The following is a 17,449-nucleotide window of genomic DNA, read 5'->3' as shown; positions in this document are numbered from 1 at the left end:
CAGATTGTCTTAATCTGGGAGACTCTTGCCTCCTTATTGTACCCAGATCTCTCCACTCTCCAAGTGGAGTAGGACCACTAATCCATCTCCCTCTAGGAATCCTAATTTGCAACCAAATTCCTAGATCTCTCACCTTGCCCTCTCCCATCCAGATCTTTTCTGTGTGGGTGTGGGGTAGTACTGAGTTTCTCAGGAGGAGGGAGTGAGGTTAGTGGTGACATCTCTATTCCACTAAAGAGGAAATTTCAGCTTCTAAACTAAGTCATGAATTTGTTGGGGGGGGGGGGGTTGGGGAAGGCAGAGGAAGGGAGGAGAAAAGCAAGACTGAAGGCCCAAGGAGCCAGTTAGAGAGGAGTGGGGAAGTTGTGAAGAGCGTTGAAGAACAGGAAACAGGGTCAGAGATTAAGAGTTGAATGTGTTCTTTGGGATCATTTAATTCAATCCCTTCATTTTGTCAATGAGAAATTGAGGCCCAGAGAAATCAAATGATTTTTCCATGGTCATACAGCTAGTAATTGTCTAAGGCAGAATTCAAATCCAGGTCTTCCAAGTACCACACTGCCACTCATTCCTGAATTCTGGTCCTTTTCCAGCTAACTCATGGGGCCTTAAACAAGGGACTTCACCTAACTGGTTTCTCCATCTCAAAAGAACCTCGTACTCGTTAAAGGGGATGCACTTTGGAAAGTTTAAAATACTATTATAATGATCAATGGCCATCTCCAGTCCTCCTGATTCATATCTGGCTATTGGATCCAGATGGCCCTGGAGGAGAAAGTGAGGCTGGTGACTTAGCACAGCTCCCCCTCCCTCAAATCCAGTTTAGGAGCTTGTCGATAGCATCGATTTCCTTATGTCATGGCCTTCTTGGAGAATGAAGGACAAACAACATCATCATCAAAAGAGAGGAGTAAGGACTTCTGATTTTCTCCTTTGTTCCTACATTTGCCCCAGAATTTCAGGACGTGGAGAGTAGGAAAAAGGATGCCTAGGGGGTCTTTCTCCTGAGCCCTAGCTCCTCTTTACCATGGCTGAACATTTGAAACTGGACATTCAGTAAGTCTAACATTGAATTCATCTTTTCCCTCAAACCTACCACTTTACAAAATTTCCTCTTTTCTGTTGGACTCCACTATCCTCAAAGTCACCCAGATTCCTATTCTCAGTCTTATATTCAGCTTCTCCTTCTTATTTGACCCATGGAGCCAAGTTAGCTGCCAAGCCTTGTCCTTTCTGCTTCTGTGTCATCTCTCCCATCTGCTTCCTTCTCTCCACTTACATTGGCTCAGGCAGTCTATTATCACATCTTTCCTTTACTATTCAAATAGTCTCCTAACTGGTCTTACCGGCCCAAGTATCTCCCTATTCCATTGTCCACACAGTTGCCAAAGTGATTTCTCTAAAGCATGAGCCTAACCACTTTACACAATAAGTTTCACTGTCTCCTTAACACCTCCGGAAACCAACCCCCCCCCCCAAAAAAAAACTTCTGTCTATAATTTAATATCATTCACAACCTGGCTCCATCCTGCCTTTCCACCTTTATCATCTATTCCTGTGCTGCCTCCATTATCCGGTCTTCTTTTTAACTGTTCCTTATCCATCTTACACCTAACATTGGCTGACCCCATTTCTGAAATATTCTTTTATCTCCCTTCCATATCTCTTCCTGGTTTCCTTTAAGGTTTAGCTCATGTCACCTTTCACTTGAAATCTTTCCTAATTTTCTCAGCTGCTATTGTTCTCCAAAAAAATCACTTTCTATTTCAGCTCTCTGCTTCTCTTTCTCTTTCTCTATCTCTAACTCTTTCTTTCTCTTTGTCTCTGTGTCTCTTTCTCTGTCTCTTTGTACCTGTTTCAGTTTTCCTCTGTCTCCATCTCTTGTCTCCTCTATCTCCAACTCTGTTTCTGTGTGTGTGTGTGTGTCTAACCTGGCTAGACTTTAAGCTCTTTAAGGGTATGGGATGTGCCACTCCAGGATCTGGAATAGTGCCTGGAACTCAGAAGGCACAGTAGAACATATCTTCGTATTGATTGTTTGCTTGGGTACCCTAGGGGTTTATTCTCCACAACAGAAAAAGCAGGCCATGGGCACAGTTCCCAGTCATTCTATTTCTTACTCCAAAGCTCAGGCAAGCAATGACAAGAACAAGTCATCTAAATATTTAAATGCCTAAGGTTGTCTAGGATGCCCACAGGGAAAAAGGCATGTGTCCAAGTCCCTCTCATCACCCCATGTCAACCCAGGAAGGTCAGGAAAGGAGAGCTCGGTCAAGATCACTGGAGGGGGCAAAGGGCCTCTCATGAAGGGGGGGTACTGACTCTAGATATAAGACCACCCTCTTCCAGTGACCCTCCACACTTTCTGCTAGTCAACAGAGATTCTTCCATTTTATTTAAGGGATCTTCCTGTAGAACCAGATTTAAAGTGATGGGAAGGAGGTAGTTAGGATTTGCTGTAGCCCCTTTCCCCCATCCCTGCTTTCCCCCAACTATCTCATAGTGTCTACCTTCCCAAGAAGCCCTTTCACTCCCCCAACAATACCAGGGCTTCTTCATAAGTGAGAAATGTCGAGATTCTACTCACTCCACCAATTCCAACACTTTTCAGCACAGGATCCAAAACCCCCAAGTATACACACACCATCCGATATCTCCCACCCCCAAGTACACCCCCGGACTCCCTTGAAAGTCCTTCCCAGCCTCCGAAGTGAAGGCAAGACTATGCCCTCCCTGCCTAGGGAGGAGAAAGTAGATGAGGAGATTAACAATTGCTTCCCTTCTCCTCCCACCATCCACCTAACCATGGTCCCACTATTCTGTCTCTCTCTGGTACCTGGACTGGAGCTGTGTGGTCCTCCTCGGTCCCCATCCTTTGGATGCAGGGTTGGGAGGTGCCTGGGGACGGGAAAAAGGAGAGGATAGGAACACCTGTATGGCTGTGAGGACTTTAGTCTAAACATCACAGACATTGTTCAGAAGTAAATCTGTAACTAGAGCCTCAAGTCCAGAGATTGCGAAAGTGGAGAGCCCTACAGGAGGTAACGTATTAACTCCCCTGCTGGGTGTACCCTGGCAAAGGTCACGTCCCTGGGTCCCACCTGCCCAGGGTCAAAGCTCCAAGTCCCGTTAGACAGGAAGAGGGGGCAGGGTGGGAACCTCTGGGCTCATTCCTTTATCCACCAACCACTTATCAAATAACTTTCTGTGTGAAAAGAAGCTGAGGGAGACAAAGGTAAATAAATCTGCTCCCTGTCCCTGTAGGAACTTAAAATAGTCTCTTAACCATATAAGGTCCTGGCATCCAGTGATTCATAGAAAGGGAAACCTGGGGAGGTTACTTGGAAAGGGTCTGTTTTTATCTCTTAGAAGAGACAATGGTATGGTGGATAGACAACGTGATCATGGATTACAGGGGTCTAATGAAATTAGGATAAAGAGCATTTGTCAGGAGTGCTTTGGGCTGAAGCTTTGGCTCTGTGTGACCTTAGGTAAATTACTTTTCCTTCCTCCAGACCTTAGTTTCCTCACTTGAAACAAATGAACTAGATGAAATTTAAGGTCTTTTCCAGGACTAATATGACCTCTATTAGTAATTGATAGAATTTATGTCATTTTTAAATTTTTGTAAGCTTTATATGTCACTTTAAAATTTTTGCAAAAGGTTTCTTACAAGCATGAGCTTATTTGGATCTTCACTCATTTGATCCTGGGTGAGTACCATTATTATCGCCCCTATTTTGCAGATGAAGAAACTGCAGATGAAGTAGAGTGGCTAAGTGTCTCACCCAGGGCCAGATAGGTCTGAGGCTGCATTTGAATGCAGATCTTTCTAGTTTCTATAATGAGCATGTCATTTTTTTTTTTTTTAACATTAGAGGATTTAGATCTAGAGGAAGATTCAGAGATCTAACTTGCATAGCAGTATGACCTTGAGCCATCCACTGTTTTTGAAATTAAAGAGGGGAGATTCTAAGCCCCTGACTCCTTCACAGGGCTATCTGGGAGGTCAGGGGAGATAACACCTGACAATTCTTCCTGTCCATAGAGTCAGGGGAACTCAGTTCCTCTTTCTTCCCTTTTCAGCCTTTCCCCAACAAGGAGGACCCAGAACTCATTGAATGAACAAGAAAGACCAGTCCTTCAGCTCCAAATATGCCTTATCCTGAATTGGGGATGGGGGGGGGGGGAGGGAAGGGAAGGAATTAGATATTTTCTTGTCATTTGACTCAGGAGCCAAAGCAGAGGAAACTAGAAAGGCTGAGACCAGAAAGGTGTAGACCAGCTGGCATGGGCTAGGACCAGACTAGCACTTGGCTGGGACTAGTTTAGAATCGAGATTAGGAATGGAATGGATGGAGATTGAAGAGGTCCTTTTGGGGAAAAATTTGGGGAATCCTTAGCATGAGAGATTAGACAGTAGAATCACCTGGATCCACATCTCTAATTCTCTTCTTGATAATCCAGTTCAATCCATGCTGATTCCCTAGTTTAAGGAGGTATGACCCTGCAATCTCCTCTCCCCTTCCCCTGAACATTTGAAACTCCAAAGCTCAAAGGGATTACCTATATCTGTTTTGACACTCCCCCACCCCAAAGCCAGGGCCTCCCAAGAGGGGACAGCAGGAAGACAGCTCCCCCATCAAGCAGCACCTTTATTGAGTTATTCATCTGTTGACTGATCCCCCTGTCCAAGCTGACTTCCTCTGCCAGATTGCTTCAGCTGCCCCAAAGTGGTCTGACCAGTTCTCCAAAGGTGAATGGATGTACAGAAGCATGCTTGTATATTTGTATATGCCACACTGTACTTCCTCCTCCACACCCCCAACCCTGCCCCCAGACTCTGCTCTCCACTTCTCCCCAGGTGGTTATGGAAATAGGAACACCCTTTCTCCTCATAGACCAGATCACACACACACACACACACACACACACACACACACACACACACAACATGAAATCAAAGGCACAAACATCAGCATTGTAATTTTTAACATCTTCTTGTCCCCCAGATTGCTTCTCAGGTTTTACTAGGTTTTGATTGCTGATTCTTGAGTGGGAGGATGGTGAGTGGGGAAAAGAGGGGGTGTAGTGTCTTCTTTTGGGGTGTGTGTGTGTGTGTGTGTGTACAACAAGCAAGAGTGCCAGCCAGGAGGAATTTTAGCAGGCACTAGAAAAGCCCCCCATTTGACTCATCTCTCTAGCTAGGGGGGTGGGGGGTGGAGGTGTGAAGTCAACTTTAGTAGTAGTTCTGGCTGCCCCTAGGAGGAGGCTCACCTCAGAGAGTGCACCTTGAAAAGTTCCATCTACTCTGGCTCTAGCCATTCACAAAGGGAGGGGGGAGGAGATGTGTATTCAAATACCTTTTTTTTTTTTCAGTTTTTGCTAGGCAATGGGGTTAAGTGATTTGCCCAAGGCCACACAGCTAGGTAATTATTAAGTGTCTGAGGCTGGATTTGAACTCAGGTACTCCTGACTCCAGGGCCAGTGCTCTATCCACTGCGCCACCTAGCCGCCCCCCTTCAAATACCAATTCTACTTCCTATCCCTGTGACCTCGGGCAAGTCATTTAACCTCTGTGGGCCTCAGTTTCCTCAATTGTAAAAGAATAGGATTGGATTAAAGGATCTCTAATGTTTCTTCCTACTCTAAATTCTATGGTCTGGTGAGTGTCTACACAACCCTAGTGATGTGCTTGCCACCCCTGATGGTTAGAGACCGTTACAATCCTACTTTCTTATATCCTGGGTTGAGCAATTTCCTTGAAAAAAAGATGTAGATAGAAGAGCAGGTTGTCTTTTCAGAAATAGATGGGCCAGATCTTGTAGCAATCTATTCTCCTTCCTTATCCCTCCCACACTCTCACCCCACTACTTCCATCTCCCTCCCTTAACTAGCAGAAGGATTGAATATAGATGAAGTCCCTGACCTGTTCCTAGAAAAACATTCACTGACTTCCCCAGGGGCCAGTGGGATAAATGTCTGGAAAGTATTCTTTTTTAATTATAGCATGAATTTTTTTTATTATATTTATTTTATTTTTGTACAAAGGATTTTTTTATACATTACTAAAATATTCTTGTTTAAGAGTAAACATAATACCCCCAAAAAAACTATAGACCCTCATGAGCTATAAAGGAAAGAGGAAAAAATTAAAATTATTATTAATAATAATAATAATATTAGGGCAGCCAGGTGGCACAGTGGATGGAGCACTGACCCTGGAGCCAGGAGCACCTGGGGTTCAAATCTGGCCTCAGACACCCAACAATCACCAGCTATGCCGCCCTGGGCAAGCCACCCAACCCTATCTGCCCCTCAAACCCCCCAAAATAATAATAATAATAATGATGATGATAAATGAATGAATGAATGAATGTGCTTCAGTCTGTGTTCCAACACCACCAGCCCTGTTGGGGGTGGATCACATTCTTTAGAAGTCTATTACAAAAGCTACTTCCATATTTTTCCACTGTTGCCATTGCTGATTGCAACTCCCTCCATTCCTACTTTCCCACTACTATGCACTATATTTTTCTCTCTCCTTTTACTCTGTCCCTCTTCTTTTTAATTAAAGATTTTATTTATTTCGAGTTTTACAATTTTCCCTCCAATCTTACTTCCCTCCCTCCACCCCACCCCCACAGAAAGCAATTTGCCAGTCTTTACATTGTTCTGTCCCTCTTTTTTTTTCTAGGTTTTTGCAAGGCAAACGGGGTTAAGTGGCTTGCCCAAGGCCACACAGCTAGGTAATTATTAAGTGTCTGTGACCAGATTTGAACCCAGGTACTCCTGACTCCAGGGCTGGTGCTTTATCCACTTAGCCACCTAGCTGCCCCTTCTGTCCCTCTTCTTAAATGTGCTGCAGGGTAGTTGAGTAGCACAGCAGACTGATCACTGGCCCTGGGGCCAAGAGGCCCTGAGCCCACATAGGCCTGGCAACTGCCTGGCCCTGTGGTCTCTGTCAGGCCATCCAGTCCCAGCCCCTTGCAAGAAGTAAAAAAAGAAAATGTGTTATATTTGATCACTCTCTCCCACCGTCCACCCTCTCCTCCATCACTCACATCCCCCCCTTCCCCTGTCCTCCTTCTCTCCTTCTTACTCTAGATGTCTATACTCCATTGAGTGTATAGGTTAGCTGGTTTGCAGCAGGAACAGTTTTCTTTTTACCCCTACCTGACCCCCTCAGTCTAGAAATTCTCCTTGGGCTGTTCAGGTATAGGATGATGTAGGTGACAACTATCCCAAGACTGCACCATCTCCAAGACTGGTATGATGCCCCCCAGGCTACAGAGGCTTGGGGTAGGGCGATTAAGTAGTCTGACAGATTGTGATGATGGGTGGGAGAATGGTTTAAGACCATGGAATACCAAGGTTGATTCAAAACTAATCTGTCCCAAATCCCTGTTCCTTTCCCCCATATGCTGAATCCTTGACTTTCCCAGAACACTGCCAATGGGAACCTCCTCAGCTGGAATGCCCTCTCATCACCACTCTGTTGGAATCCCCACCTATTTTTCAAGACTCAGCTTGTCCAGGGAAGTTTTCCTATAACTATCAAACTTTTAATTTTGATCCCACCCAAAATGACTCCAAGACAGCATTCAGTACTTGATCACAATATGTTTTACAAGATCAGCTTCTCTCTGTTATAGGGAAAGAACCTGGAAATGAGAACCATGGAGACTTGGTAACCTTAATTTCTTTTCCCTGAGAAGCCAAAAGGAGCATTTAGAGTTAAAAGGAAATATGGAGATGCTGAGGGTGTGGTATTTGGTACAACCCCTCCCCAGTACATCCCAATTCTTCTGCCTGGGAATATGAGGCAGACAGAATCTTTCCAACCCATCCTAGCACACTCTCCGGGGAAAGGTCAGCTTGGCAAAAGTTTTGAAAGATGGCTAGAGATTCTGGGGAATTTATCTTTAATTCCTGCTTCAGAAAAGCTTGGGATAGGGGAAATATGCTTTATCTCAACATTAAAAAGAAAATATGGAGAAAAGCTCAAGTCCTTTCTATTCTTGAAGAGTCATGGAAGAAAATGGAGAGAAGATATTTTATTTTATTGAATTGGTGGGTCAAATGATAAATGAACAAGATGGTTCCAAGATCCCAAAACATCCTTCCCTGCCTGCCCCTCCCTCATCAGGGATTGGAGCCAGGAAACCCAAAAGGAGGAAAAGAGAAGAAGGAAGGAGGAAGGGGAGGATGGGAGGATAAGGAGGAGATATGTGATTTCTAAGTCTCACATTGGGAAAAAAGACACAACTCTGGCTTCCCGATCCAACAACAGTAGTTTTTCTGGCTCCTCCCCTTGTAGGGTTGAGGATGGCCTTCATTCTAAACAGAAATGAGGCTTCTGTTGATTTTGCAAACTGAAGGGAGAGAAAGTCCTGTTATTCACAGGACTGGCAGCCAAACTAGTAGCCTGTTTGGTTCTCAATCCACAAAGACCTCCCTCCTGAATGAGGAAAGGTTAAAGTTCTTTCCAGAATTCCCCCTGGTCAGGTGCTTCCTCTTCTGGACAGATCCCTCTGCACAATAACCCCTCCAAGGCTTCTCGGCCCCCTTGCTTGTATTCCTCATACAGTTGATCTTCACCAAGCTCACCCAGGTAGTTGTGACACATCTTGAAGAGCCTGCAAGGTAGAGGGAGCTGGAGAGATCCCAATGCCAAAAACTCTTTCTCTATGTATTTCCCATCTGCTAGCTCCCAATTAACTTCCTTGGTCTTTTGCCCTTAAACTTCCATAGAAAATGCCCCCCTTGTATGCTTGAGTCCTTCCTTCCCCTCCTATCCTCCCTCAGAAAAAGCTGTGTGGGGCGGCTAGGTGGCGAAGTGGATAGAGCACTGGCCCTGGAGTCAGGAGTACCTGGGTTCAAATCTGGCCTCAGACACTTAATAATTACTTAGCTGTGTGGCCTTAGGCAAACCACTTAACCCCGTTTGCCTTGCAAAAAAAAACAAAACTAAAAAAAGAAAAAGCTGTGTGACCCTGGGTAAGTTACTGAGTCACTCTATTCTAGGCAATTCTCTAGAACTATAAGTTACAGGGAAGATACTAACCTATTTTGGTACAGTTTTCTCATTTGAGAGTTCCCTATGTTGATGAAATCACAGGTCTAAGCCCCTTTCCTTTTAGAATGGTCACTCCAGTTGGTCATGACTCAAAATCTTCAAAAGCTCCTTATTACCTCCAAAATACAGTTCTAATTCTTTTGCCTGGCATTCAAGTCCCTATACAATCAAGTACCACCGTACTTTTTTCTTATCTCTCTCTCCCTTCCACAAAGTCAGTCTGGACTATTCTCCACTCAACATAGCCTGTACTCTCGTGTCTGGAATGTCCTCTTTGTCTGCTGAAGATACTCCATCTTGTCCTTTAAAGCACAATCCAAATGCTTCCTTCTCCAGAAAGCTTTCGCTAATGCTTTTCTCAGCTGCACATTACTTTCCTTCTCAGATGTCTAGTAAGACTTTGTTTTGTACTTACCTAGTAAACTTAACTGTGAAATATTATGAAATCTAGCTCCTTGGCTTGTTTTCTTTTCTCTCATGAAAGAGTCATCTCAGTGAGGCTAGGGATTCTGACATCTCCCTAGAACCTACTACATAGTAAATGCCTGGAAAATATTTATTGCGTAGTTAGTAAATAGACCTATTTACTTCTTTCCTTGCCCCAAATTAAGATCATTACCTGCCTGGCCACAGGCCTCCAGTTACCATTACGCTGATGCCCACTGAGTTGTCCAGCCCTGGACCAAAAAGGTGTTTCTCTTTGTTTACTTCCCGAACCCCGTATCTGTGGCAGAGAAGAGAACAAGAGTTAGCTGGGGGAAGGCTGAGGAGTTCTGGGAGAAGGGTATCCATCCCAGGTCCAGATTCCCCCCAAAAGCTTATGAACTCCCCCAGAGTTGCTCTTTTCCTGTTTCTAGTGAGTTGATAACCTAAATCAGGTCAGCAGAAGTCATCAAAGACTCTGTGTGTGTGTGTGTGTGTGTGTGTGTCTGTGTGTCTGTGTGTAGCAAAGGAGAAAGATCTGACAATCCATTTCCCCACTCCCCCTCTGTTCCTACTATCCTAGTATCTCAACCCAATCCTCTTGTGGTAATTTCTTCCCTTTTATCTGAGGATTCTGAGAGGCATAGATAGGAAAGGTTTGGCTTTAGATGGGTTAAGGGCAACTCACTCCTTCCAGCTCTGAGAACAGCTTTTCTCCAGAACATCGGTGTACTCAGACTCACTCAGAGAAGCCCCCTTCACCCTGTGACGCAACTGCTTTTTCTCCATTTCAGTTAAATGCTTCCACATCTGAAATGGGAGAGAGAGACAGTAATTTCTGGAGCTAATTTTTGAAAGCTGGGAAATGGAGGAAAGAATTGAGACTCAGGAACCATTGTAGGTAGGCTGTTTTTATGAGAGGAGGCTCCTTGCTCCTGCCACAGCTGACCCTTGAGGACAGTTTTGGGCTAAGTATAGCTCTGGGATGGGGTGGGGCCTAGCTATGTCTTCAGCTAGCACCTGTGTTTTAAGAATGGGGTTCCTTGCTTCTCCTACCCCTCCCTGTCCCACTGGAGTGGTCTTAGCAGTCAATAGGGAAGAAGGAAAGAGAGTTTGGCATCCTGCCCAGGGGAGCAATAGGAGAGAGGAAATTAGGGAAGGGGTGTATTAACTCCCTCTCTCTGCAGCAGTTACTCAGGAAGATTTCCTCAGTTGAAGATACAGAAACTCCATCTTCGGCTACAGGGGTTTTCCCCAAGGGTCAAGATTCTGACCTATATGATGGAAGGGAGGATGACAGAAACTAGGCCTTAATTTAGTCACCAAATCCTGGGAATGACCCAGGTTCCAGGGGATCCTTCCTCACTTTCCCCAAGGTCAGATGCCCCATGTTCTGAAATACTAGCTAATTTGCATGAGGCATTCTTAACTCAGGAGGGCTCAGAACAGGAAAAGGCCCAGATACTGAAAAAGAAAAAGGCAGGTGTTGGCAGGGCCCCCAAGGGAAAGGACAAGCTCTTAGTGACACGTATCACACATATAAACATGTGATCCTTCCCTCCTCCCTCTAGTCCTCTACAGCTCAAAAAAATCTAATAATTGTCTTCCTCTAAAAACAATAATAAAGTCAAAAATGTTAAATGGAAAAACACATCTGAGTTATCTCTGCCTCTCCTTTATGATTTAAAACTCCAAAGCTCTTTTGCATTTATGTTACTACTCCTTACCTGACAGAAGAGTAAACTGAAGCTATGGGGAGGGAATGATCCAATCAACTCAAGGCAAAAGGACACCAGAACAAGTGAGTCTCACTTCATCTTGGCCTCTGGACGGGGTTATTTCTAACTCTGTGCCTTTCTGTTGTCCTGTTCTCCAGGTCACAACCTGAAACATGTACACTCCAAGTGGTCCTGCTCCCACAAAATTTGGTCCTTGGTGTGGCCTCAGGGGAATACCTAGGTGGATGACATTCTGGAGATGGGGGTTGTTCTTACCTGGTAAGAAATGATCTGGCAGGCATCACAGCGCAGATGTTGGGGCATATGGGTTGAATATTTTTCTTCTTCATCAAAATGAGGGGATGTGGCTGAGAGAGGGATGGTTTCCTGGGGGATTTCTTCTCCAAAGCTTTCTGGGGGGCCCCAGTCAGTCAGAGTCAGCAGCAACAGTAGAAACCTCATTGCCTCTCAGTGGTGGGGCAGGGTTCTGTATGGACTGGGGTATGAGCACATTCAGGGAGGAAGCCAGATGGCAATAAGATCCAGTTCAAACCAATGAGGGCCTGCCACCTCTTTGTATCCATACCCCAACACCCTATAAACACTCTATCCCTCCCACTCCTCTCTTAGATTGTGGTGGATCTTGAAAGTCAAATTTTCTATTTTTCCTGGAGGGTCCTTCAACCCCAACCTCTCAAAATGAGGCCCAGGTAATTTACTCCTATTTTGTGGATGAAGAAAACTGACATCTGGAGAAGGATAAGAACTCAGTCAAATTCACAAGAAAATTTAATGTTTGAAGTGTACCAGTGTCATTCTGTGGGTAGAGGTGAGGAGAGATGTCTTTTCTTCCTTCCCTCCTTCTTCAGCATCTGCCTTCTGTGTGAGATGGCAACCTCTCTTTAGTTAATCAGGATGCATAGGAGTTAGTGTAATTAGTGCCAAAAAAAAAAAAACAGATGACCAAATGCAATCCTTTGGTTTATTGATCACAGTTCCTTTGGTGGACATTTTATTTTCCACAAATGAAATAAATACAAAGTTTGCCTAGGAACCTCTGATGTCTAATTTGGGTTGTCCTCTACTAGCAACTCTCCCCAAGAGGCTTCTCTCCTTGAGCAGAAGTGGGAGAAAATATCAACCCTCCTTCTACCCTTAATTTTCCATCAAAAGAAGGCAGCAGGCAGCTGTTTCAGAGGATGGAATTCCACTTTACATATACCTTTTATCAGGAAAAGCAGTCATCATACAAGCAGTTTAATCAACAACCCACAGATGCTGCAATCAACACCCCCAAAGCACATATACACACACTCTTAACACCCCCCCTATACCCTGTCCACAGCCTGCCCCATTCTTCAGCCAATCCTGAAGCTTTGTTCACATACATGCTCCAGATCTCACTTCTACCTCTCTTTATTATTCCTTGGGCTCACTCAGGATTGCACTTCTTATTGGAGTGGCATCAATCTGGAGTCAGAGGGAGAGATACTTCTTAAATTTCCAGCTACCCCCTCATCCCATTCCTCAATCACAAATACCAGTTTAACCTGGAGAAAGAACTGGTCTCCAAAGGTCCCTAGCAAAGCATTGGAGACCCTCTGAAAAGGACCAAGAGAAGGGTTAGCTCTTTTATCCCATCTCTTTGAAACACTTAACTGGTCCATACTTGGGAGACCTTTCAGAAGTGATTTTCCATTCACTTCTGTCTAATAACTCTCACTGATGGAAAGACCAAGGGCCTGGAATTCCAGCCCTGGCTATGTAAGACCTAATTTGCTCAATGAATGACATTGGGTAAGTCACTTGCCCTCATTGGCCCTCAGTTTCTTCATATGAAAAGGGGAGGGTTGGGCTAACTGATCACTGAAATTCCCTCCTAACTGAAAATTGTTTGACTCACAGAAGTTCAGTCATTCCAAAGGAAAAAAAAAACAACAAAACTCTAAGCTAATGTGTCATATTGTTGAATTTCTGAGCTAGATGAAAATAACATTGGAAAGGAGTTAGCTGCTGTTATCTTGGCTGTAACCTTCAAGTTTCAACCTGGCCACCATGGACTCCCCACCCCCCCAGTCTCTCGCTCTCTTCATTTGTAGGAATTATTTCATCTTTGGTACCAGTGCCATAATAGGTGCTTCATAACTCTTATTTATTAATTGATTTACTGAATCTTTACTAACAGCCCTTCACTGTGGAGGGGCTTTATCATTAGACCCATATCCAACTTCTCTTAACATCCACCTCTGCTCTCTAGTACTAACTAGCATTCCATACAGTCTTCTGGAAGACCCTATCTGATCCATTTTGTTATGAATTTAATATCTCCCATGATTTCCTAGACTTTTTCAAAATCCCACTATCTCTTTCTGACTCCAAAGAGGGACCTGCATCTGGAGTTCAGGGGTCAACATAACTCCTAAACCCATTGTCACAATTTGCATCATCCACATCTTCCCCCATCCACTTTCTTAGGTTGTCACTGGACACTGATTGTGTCACATGTCAGACACACAGTCATATTGACATTAGTGCCTCCACTTCCCCAAGGGCAGCAGTTTCATGCACAGGAAAGAACTGAACAGTTTGCGAAGATAAGATAATACTTCCTCCCTAAGCTCCTTCTTCCATCCTCAGCAGTACCCTGGGGGTGAGAGATTGGAGGTAGAGCAGAGATAATAAGTTAATAGGATCTAGGGTCTAAGTGGCCTGGGGCAGGGGGTGGGGCTATGGTGGGGAGACACAGTAGGGGTAGATGTGAAGATGGATGTGGGAAATTGAAAAAAAGGCAAAGGAAGAAGAGCAAGTCACTGGTGGAGGTGTAGGATTGGGATACAGAGTGGGTGTGGGTTAGAAAGGTGCCTGGGGAAAGAAACAAGAATGGTTTAGGGCTAGGTTGGGTTCAGAGGATCTGCTGGAATAACAGCCCCTTTGGGTGGGGGCTGGGGGGCTGGAATGGGGTTTGGCCAGGGTCTGGGGGGAGGCTTCACACTCAAAATGGTGAGCCTTTGTTAGTGGTACATGGCCCAGAATGGGGAGGCCCAGAATAGAGAAGTAGAGGAAGACCAGGTAATGGGCTAGGGGAACTGCCTGTGGGCAGGTAATAGAGCCCATCCACAGTGCCACCCTCAGGAGCCCAGTGAAGTTTAGTTCCTGGGGCCACCAGGTCAGGGGGACCAAAAGGCAAGGGTCCAGGGGAAGGAGGTAGTGAGAGGCCGGAGTAGGACCCATAGGAAGAAGGATAGAGGCTGTGCCCTAGTGCCAAGGAAGGACAGAACCGGAGGGGTGCCCCTGCTGGGGAGGGGGGAACAAGAACTTCTAGGTACTGCCCACTCTCTGGGTCAAAGAGCAATTTTAACCTAGGAGATTTAGGAGCCTCCACATAATAGTAGTGACCACTCTCCGGATCTACCAGAACCTTCCCTGATGGGGCGGCTCCAGAGCCCCTAGGTCCCCTACCCTGGACCCGAGAAGAGCTATTGAGGGCCTGGGTCATAGGAGGGGCTGAAGCTGCCCTGGGCTGGGCCAGAGAAGCAGGTTTGGCGGTAATCTGCTTCCCTGAGGGATGGATCCCACCGGGGCCGGGTTGGGGTTTGGCTCCGGGGTCTGGGCTCGGGGTCTGTAAGTCGGGGTGCGGGACCCCCAGGGCGAGGGTTGGATGTGGGGACCCCGTCAAGGCGCTGGGTGTCTGCCCAGCCCCCGGCCATGGGGGTGGATAACGCGTCTCCACCTCGGGCCTATCTCTGGGTTCCTCGGGGCGGAAGGGAGGCCTCGGGGTAGCCCCCGGGGAATTGCCCTGGCCCTCTCCTTCGGGGAGGAGACGCGGGGCCTGGGGGCTGCAACCCGGGGGCGCGCGGCCGGCCTCGGGTCTGGACTCGGGCTGCGCCCTGACCCCCGGCTTTCGGGCCGAGGCCAGGGCCCCGGGCAGGCGGACCTCGCTGCGAGCAAAAGGCTTGGCTGTGTTGTTCTCGGCTTTCTTCCGCGGGGTGGGCTCTCCTGGGGGCTGGGGCTGCGGCGGGGGCGGGGGGCGGCCGGGGCGGGGGGCAGGGTCGCTCCCTCCGGCTCCCGCGCTGGCCGGCGGCTCCGGCTCGGGCACTTGGTAGGGATGGGGCAGCACGGGCAGGAAGTCCTTCTGGAAGGTGGACGTGTAGTGGGCCGGGGGCTCGGGGCCGTGCACCGCGGGGGGCTCGGGGCCGTGCACCCCGGGGGAGCGCGCGGCGGCCGGGAAGCTCAGCGAGTAGGTGTTCTTCACGAGCTTCCGCACGTCCCGAGGCTTCGGGATCGCGGCCCGGGCCCGGACGGCGGGGGCGTCGCCGGGCTCCCCGGGCTCCGGGCCCGCAGTCTCGGGCGCGGGTGAGGCGGGACGCTCCTGGCCAGCCGGGCCCGGGGGCTCCTGCGCGGGGGGCGCCGCCCGCGCCGGGACCTCCCGAGCCTCCCGAGGAGGCAGCCCCGGCGTCTCCCGGCTGGCAGCCGGAGCCGGAGACGGGGGTTTCGGCCGCGGGCCCCGCTCGAGGCGCGGCCTCCCCTCGGCCCCCTCCTGGGCTCTCTCCCCCGACAGCAGGAAGATGCTGGAGCTCACGGGGCCGAGCGGCTCCGACCCGGGGGCCGGCTTGTCCCGACGGATGGCTCGCTCCCGAAGGCTGGGCCAGGGCCGGGGCGCCCTGACGGACACTGCCCCCGCCGGCGGCGGCGCGGCCTCCTTCGCGGGCTCCCGAGGGGGAAGCCGGGCCGGAGGGCTCCCTCCGGGCTGGAGCTCCTTGGGGTCTCTTCGGGGGCTGCGGACGGCAGGCCTGGGGGGGGCCTCGCGCTCCCGAGCCTCAGGCCAAGCCGGGGGCCAGTCGGCCGGCTTCTGGGTCTCGCAGTGGGCGCGGAGCTGCGGGCCCGGCCCGCCCCCCGGGCCCGGCCGCTCCGGCTGCTCCGGCGGCAGCTTCCGAGCCAAGGCCGTCCGCACGAGGGTGGAGGCGGCCTGCAGGCGGCTCAGAGACTCGTCCAGCGAGCCGGTGCGCAGGAGCGGCCTGCGCCCGGGGGCCCCGGCCCGGCCCGGCTGCGGGGGGCTCGGCTTCACCCGCAGCTCTATCTGCCTCTTGGGCACTGTCCTCTGCGTGGGCAGGGAGGCCCGGTCTTCGAGCGCCACCTCCACACACTCGAACTGGGCTCTCCCGGACGTGGCGGGGAGCTCCGGCGGCCTCGAGGCGGCAGGCCCGGCCTCCGGCCGGAGGTCCAGGTAGGTGGCCCAGCGCTCGGCTTGGTCGCTGCTGTCCGACACGGCCGGGGACGGGCTGGAGGAGGCCCGCGCGCTGGGGCTGTGCACGTCGAGGTAAGGGCCTTGCGGGGCGGGGGACGGAGCCGGCCAGCCGAGCGCGGTGAGCTGCCGCACCTCGCCGTCCGCCTCGTCCGAGTCGCTGGGGGCCGGGGCCGGGGCCGGGGCCGGGGCCGGGGCGGGAGCCCCCCCCAGGGGCCCGGTCGTGAAGATCACCTCCATCTCCCCCGACGGCAGGGTGCGGAGCTGGAAAGGGCTCGGGCGCTGTCCCGGCCCCTGGGGGAAACCGGATCCGGACTCCTGGCGGCTATTCTGGGCGCTGATGGACAGGCGAAGCTGCGATCGCCCGCTCCCCGTTGGGCCCGCCCCTCGGCCGGGGACCCTGGCGCTCCGACCCGCAAACTCTGCCGGTTGCCCCCGCCCAGGAACTCCACCGCCCCCGTCATCGTCCGCCCCGTCCAGCACGGGGCGCGGCCCCTGGGGCTCCGGCGAGCCCGGCGCGGTGTGGTAAGAACCGGAGGAGCCCGAGGAGTCCCGGCGCGGCGCCAGGGGCGAGGGGAAGCTGCCCGCGGCCGGCGGGACCAGGAGGGAGAGCATGGTGCGGGCGGGCCGCGGCGGGGGCCCGGGCTCCGGGCGCGCACAGGTCCGCCGCCTCCGCCGCCGCCGCCGCCTCCGGCCGCTCTGGCCCCTGCCCGCGGCTCCCCGCCCCGGGGTCCCGGCCCGGCCGGGTCACGGCGCCTTAAAGAGGCCGCATCTGAACCCGAGCCAGCGGCCGCCCGGGCCGGCCCCGCCAGCCCTGCCTTCCACACCCTCCCCTCCGGCCTGCTCCTCCCTGCTTTGGCCGGCCTGGAGAGGCCGAGGCCAGACCGGGGATGAGGATGCGACCCGGGGGGGGGGGGCGACCTGTGGCGGGGCCCCCGGAGATCAGAAAGCCCAGGGGGTCCTGCAGGCACCGCGGCCCTTTCAGTT

The 17,449-nt window shown here is 50.1% G+C and overlaps 3 protein-coding genes across 8 annotated transcripts in view; all 3 read right to left on the bottom strand.

The window, feature by feature from the left end:
• Positions 1-4,738, bottom strand: part of SLC23A1 (solute carrier family 23 member 1) — a 28,807-nt gene extending 24,069 nt beyond the window's left edge. For 2 of the 6 annotated variants that reach the window (XM_074212921.1, XM_074212918.1), the window contains exon 1: positions 2,837-2,964. In XM_074212921.1, the coding sequence (XP_074069022.1) occupies positions 2,837-2,872 (36 nt within the window). In that variant the 5' untranslated portion in view covers positions 2,873-2,964. Of the gene's footprint in view, positions 1-1,852; positions 2,037-2,836; positions 2,965-4,653 lie in introns of those variants that run through there. The other 4 variants (XM_074212919.1, XM_074212917.1, XM_074212922.1 and 1 more) reach the window with 4 other exon arrangements.
• A 3,310-nt stretch (positions 4,739-8,048) lies between these two features.
• On the bottom strand, positions 8,049-11,780 carry MZB1 (marginal zone B and B1 cell specific protein). Its single transcript, XM_074212896.1, has 4 exons — positions 11,497-11,780; positions 10,191-10,312; positions 9,699-9,803; positions 8,049-8,639 (listed from the first exon to the last, which is right to left on the bottom strand). The coding sequence occupies exons 1-4, from the start codon at positions 11,680-11,682 to the stop codon at positions 8,477-8,479; spliced, it is 576 nt and encodes a 191-aa protein (XP_074068997.1). The 5' UTR covers positions 11,683-11,780; the 3' UTR covers positions 8,049-8,476.
• Positions 11,781-14,198: 2,418 nt separating this feature from the next.
• Positions 14,199-17,077, bottom strand: PROB1 (proline rich basic protein 1). Its single transcript, XM_074212895.1, has one exon. The coding sequence runs from the start codon at positions 17,075-17,077 to the stop codon at positions 14,213-14,215; it is 2,865 nt and encodes a 954-aa protein (XP_074068996.1). The 3' UTR covers positions 14,199-14,212.
• Positions 17,078-17,449: the final 372 nt, after the last annotated feature.

The sequence above is a fragment of the Macrotis lagotis genome, chromosome 1, assembly GCF_037893015.1.
Source record: "Macrotis lagotis isolate mMagLag1 chromosome 1, bilby.v1.9.chrom.fasta, whole genome shotgun sequence".
In the NCBI taxonomy this organism is placed as follows: Eukaryota; Metazoa; Chordata; class Mammalia; order Peramelemorphia; family Peramelidae; genus Macrotis; species Macrotis lagotis.
This window is presented reverse-complemented; position numbering and strand designations above follow the sequence as displayed.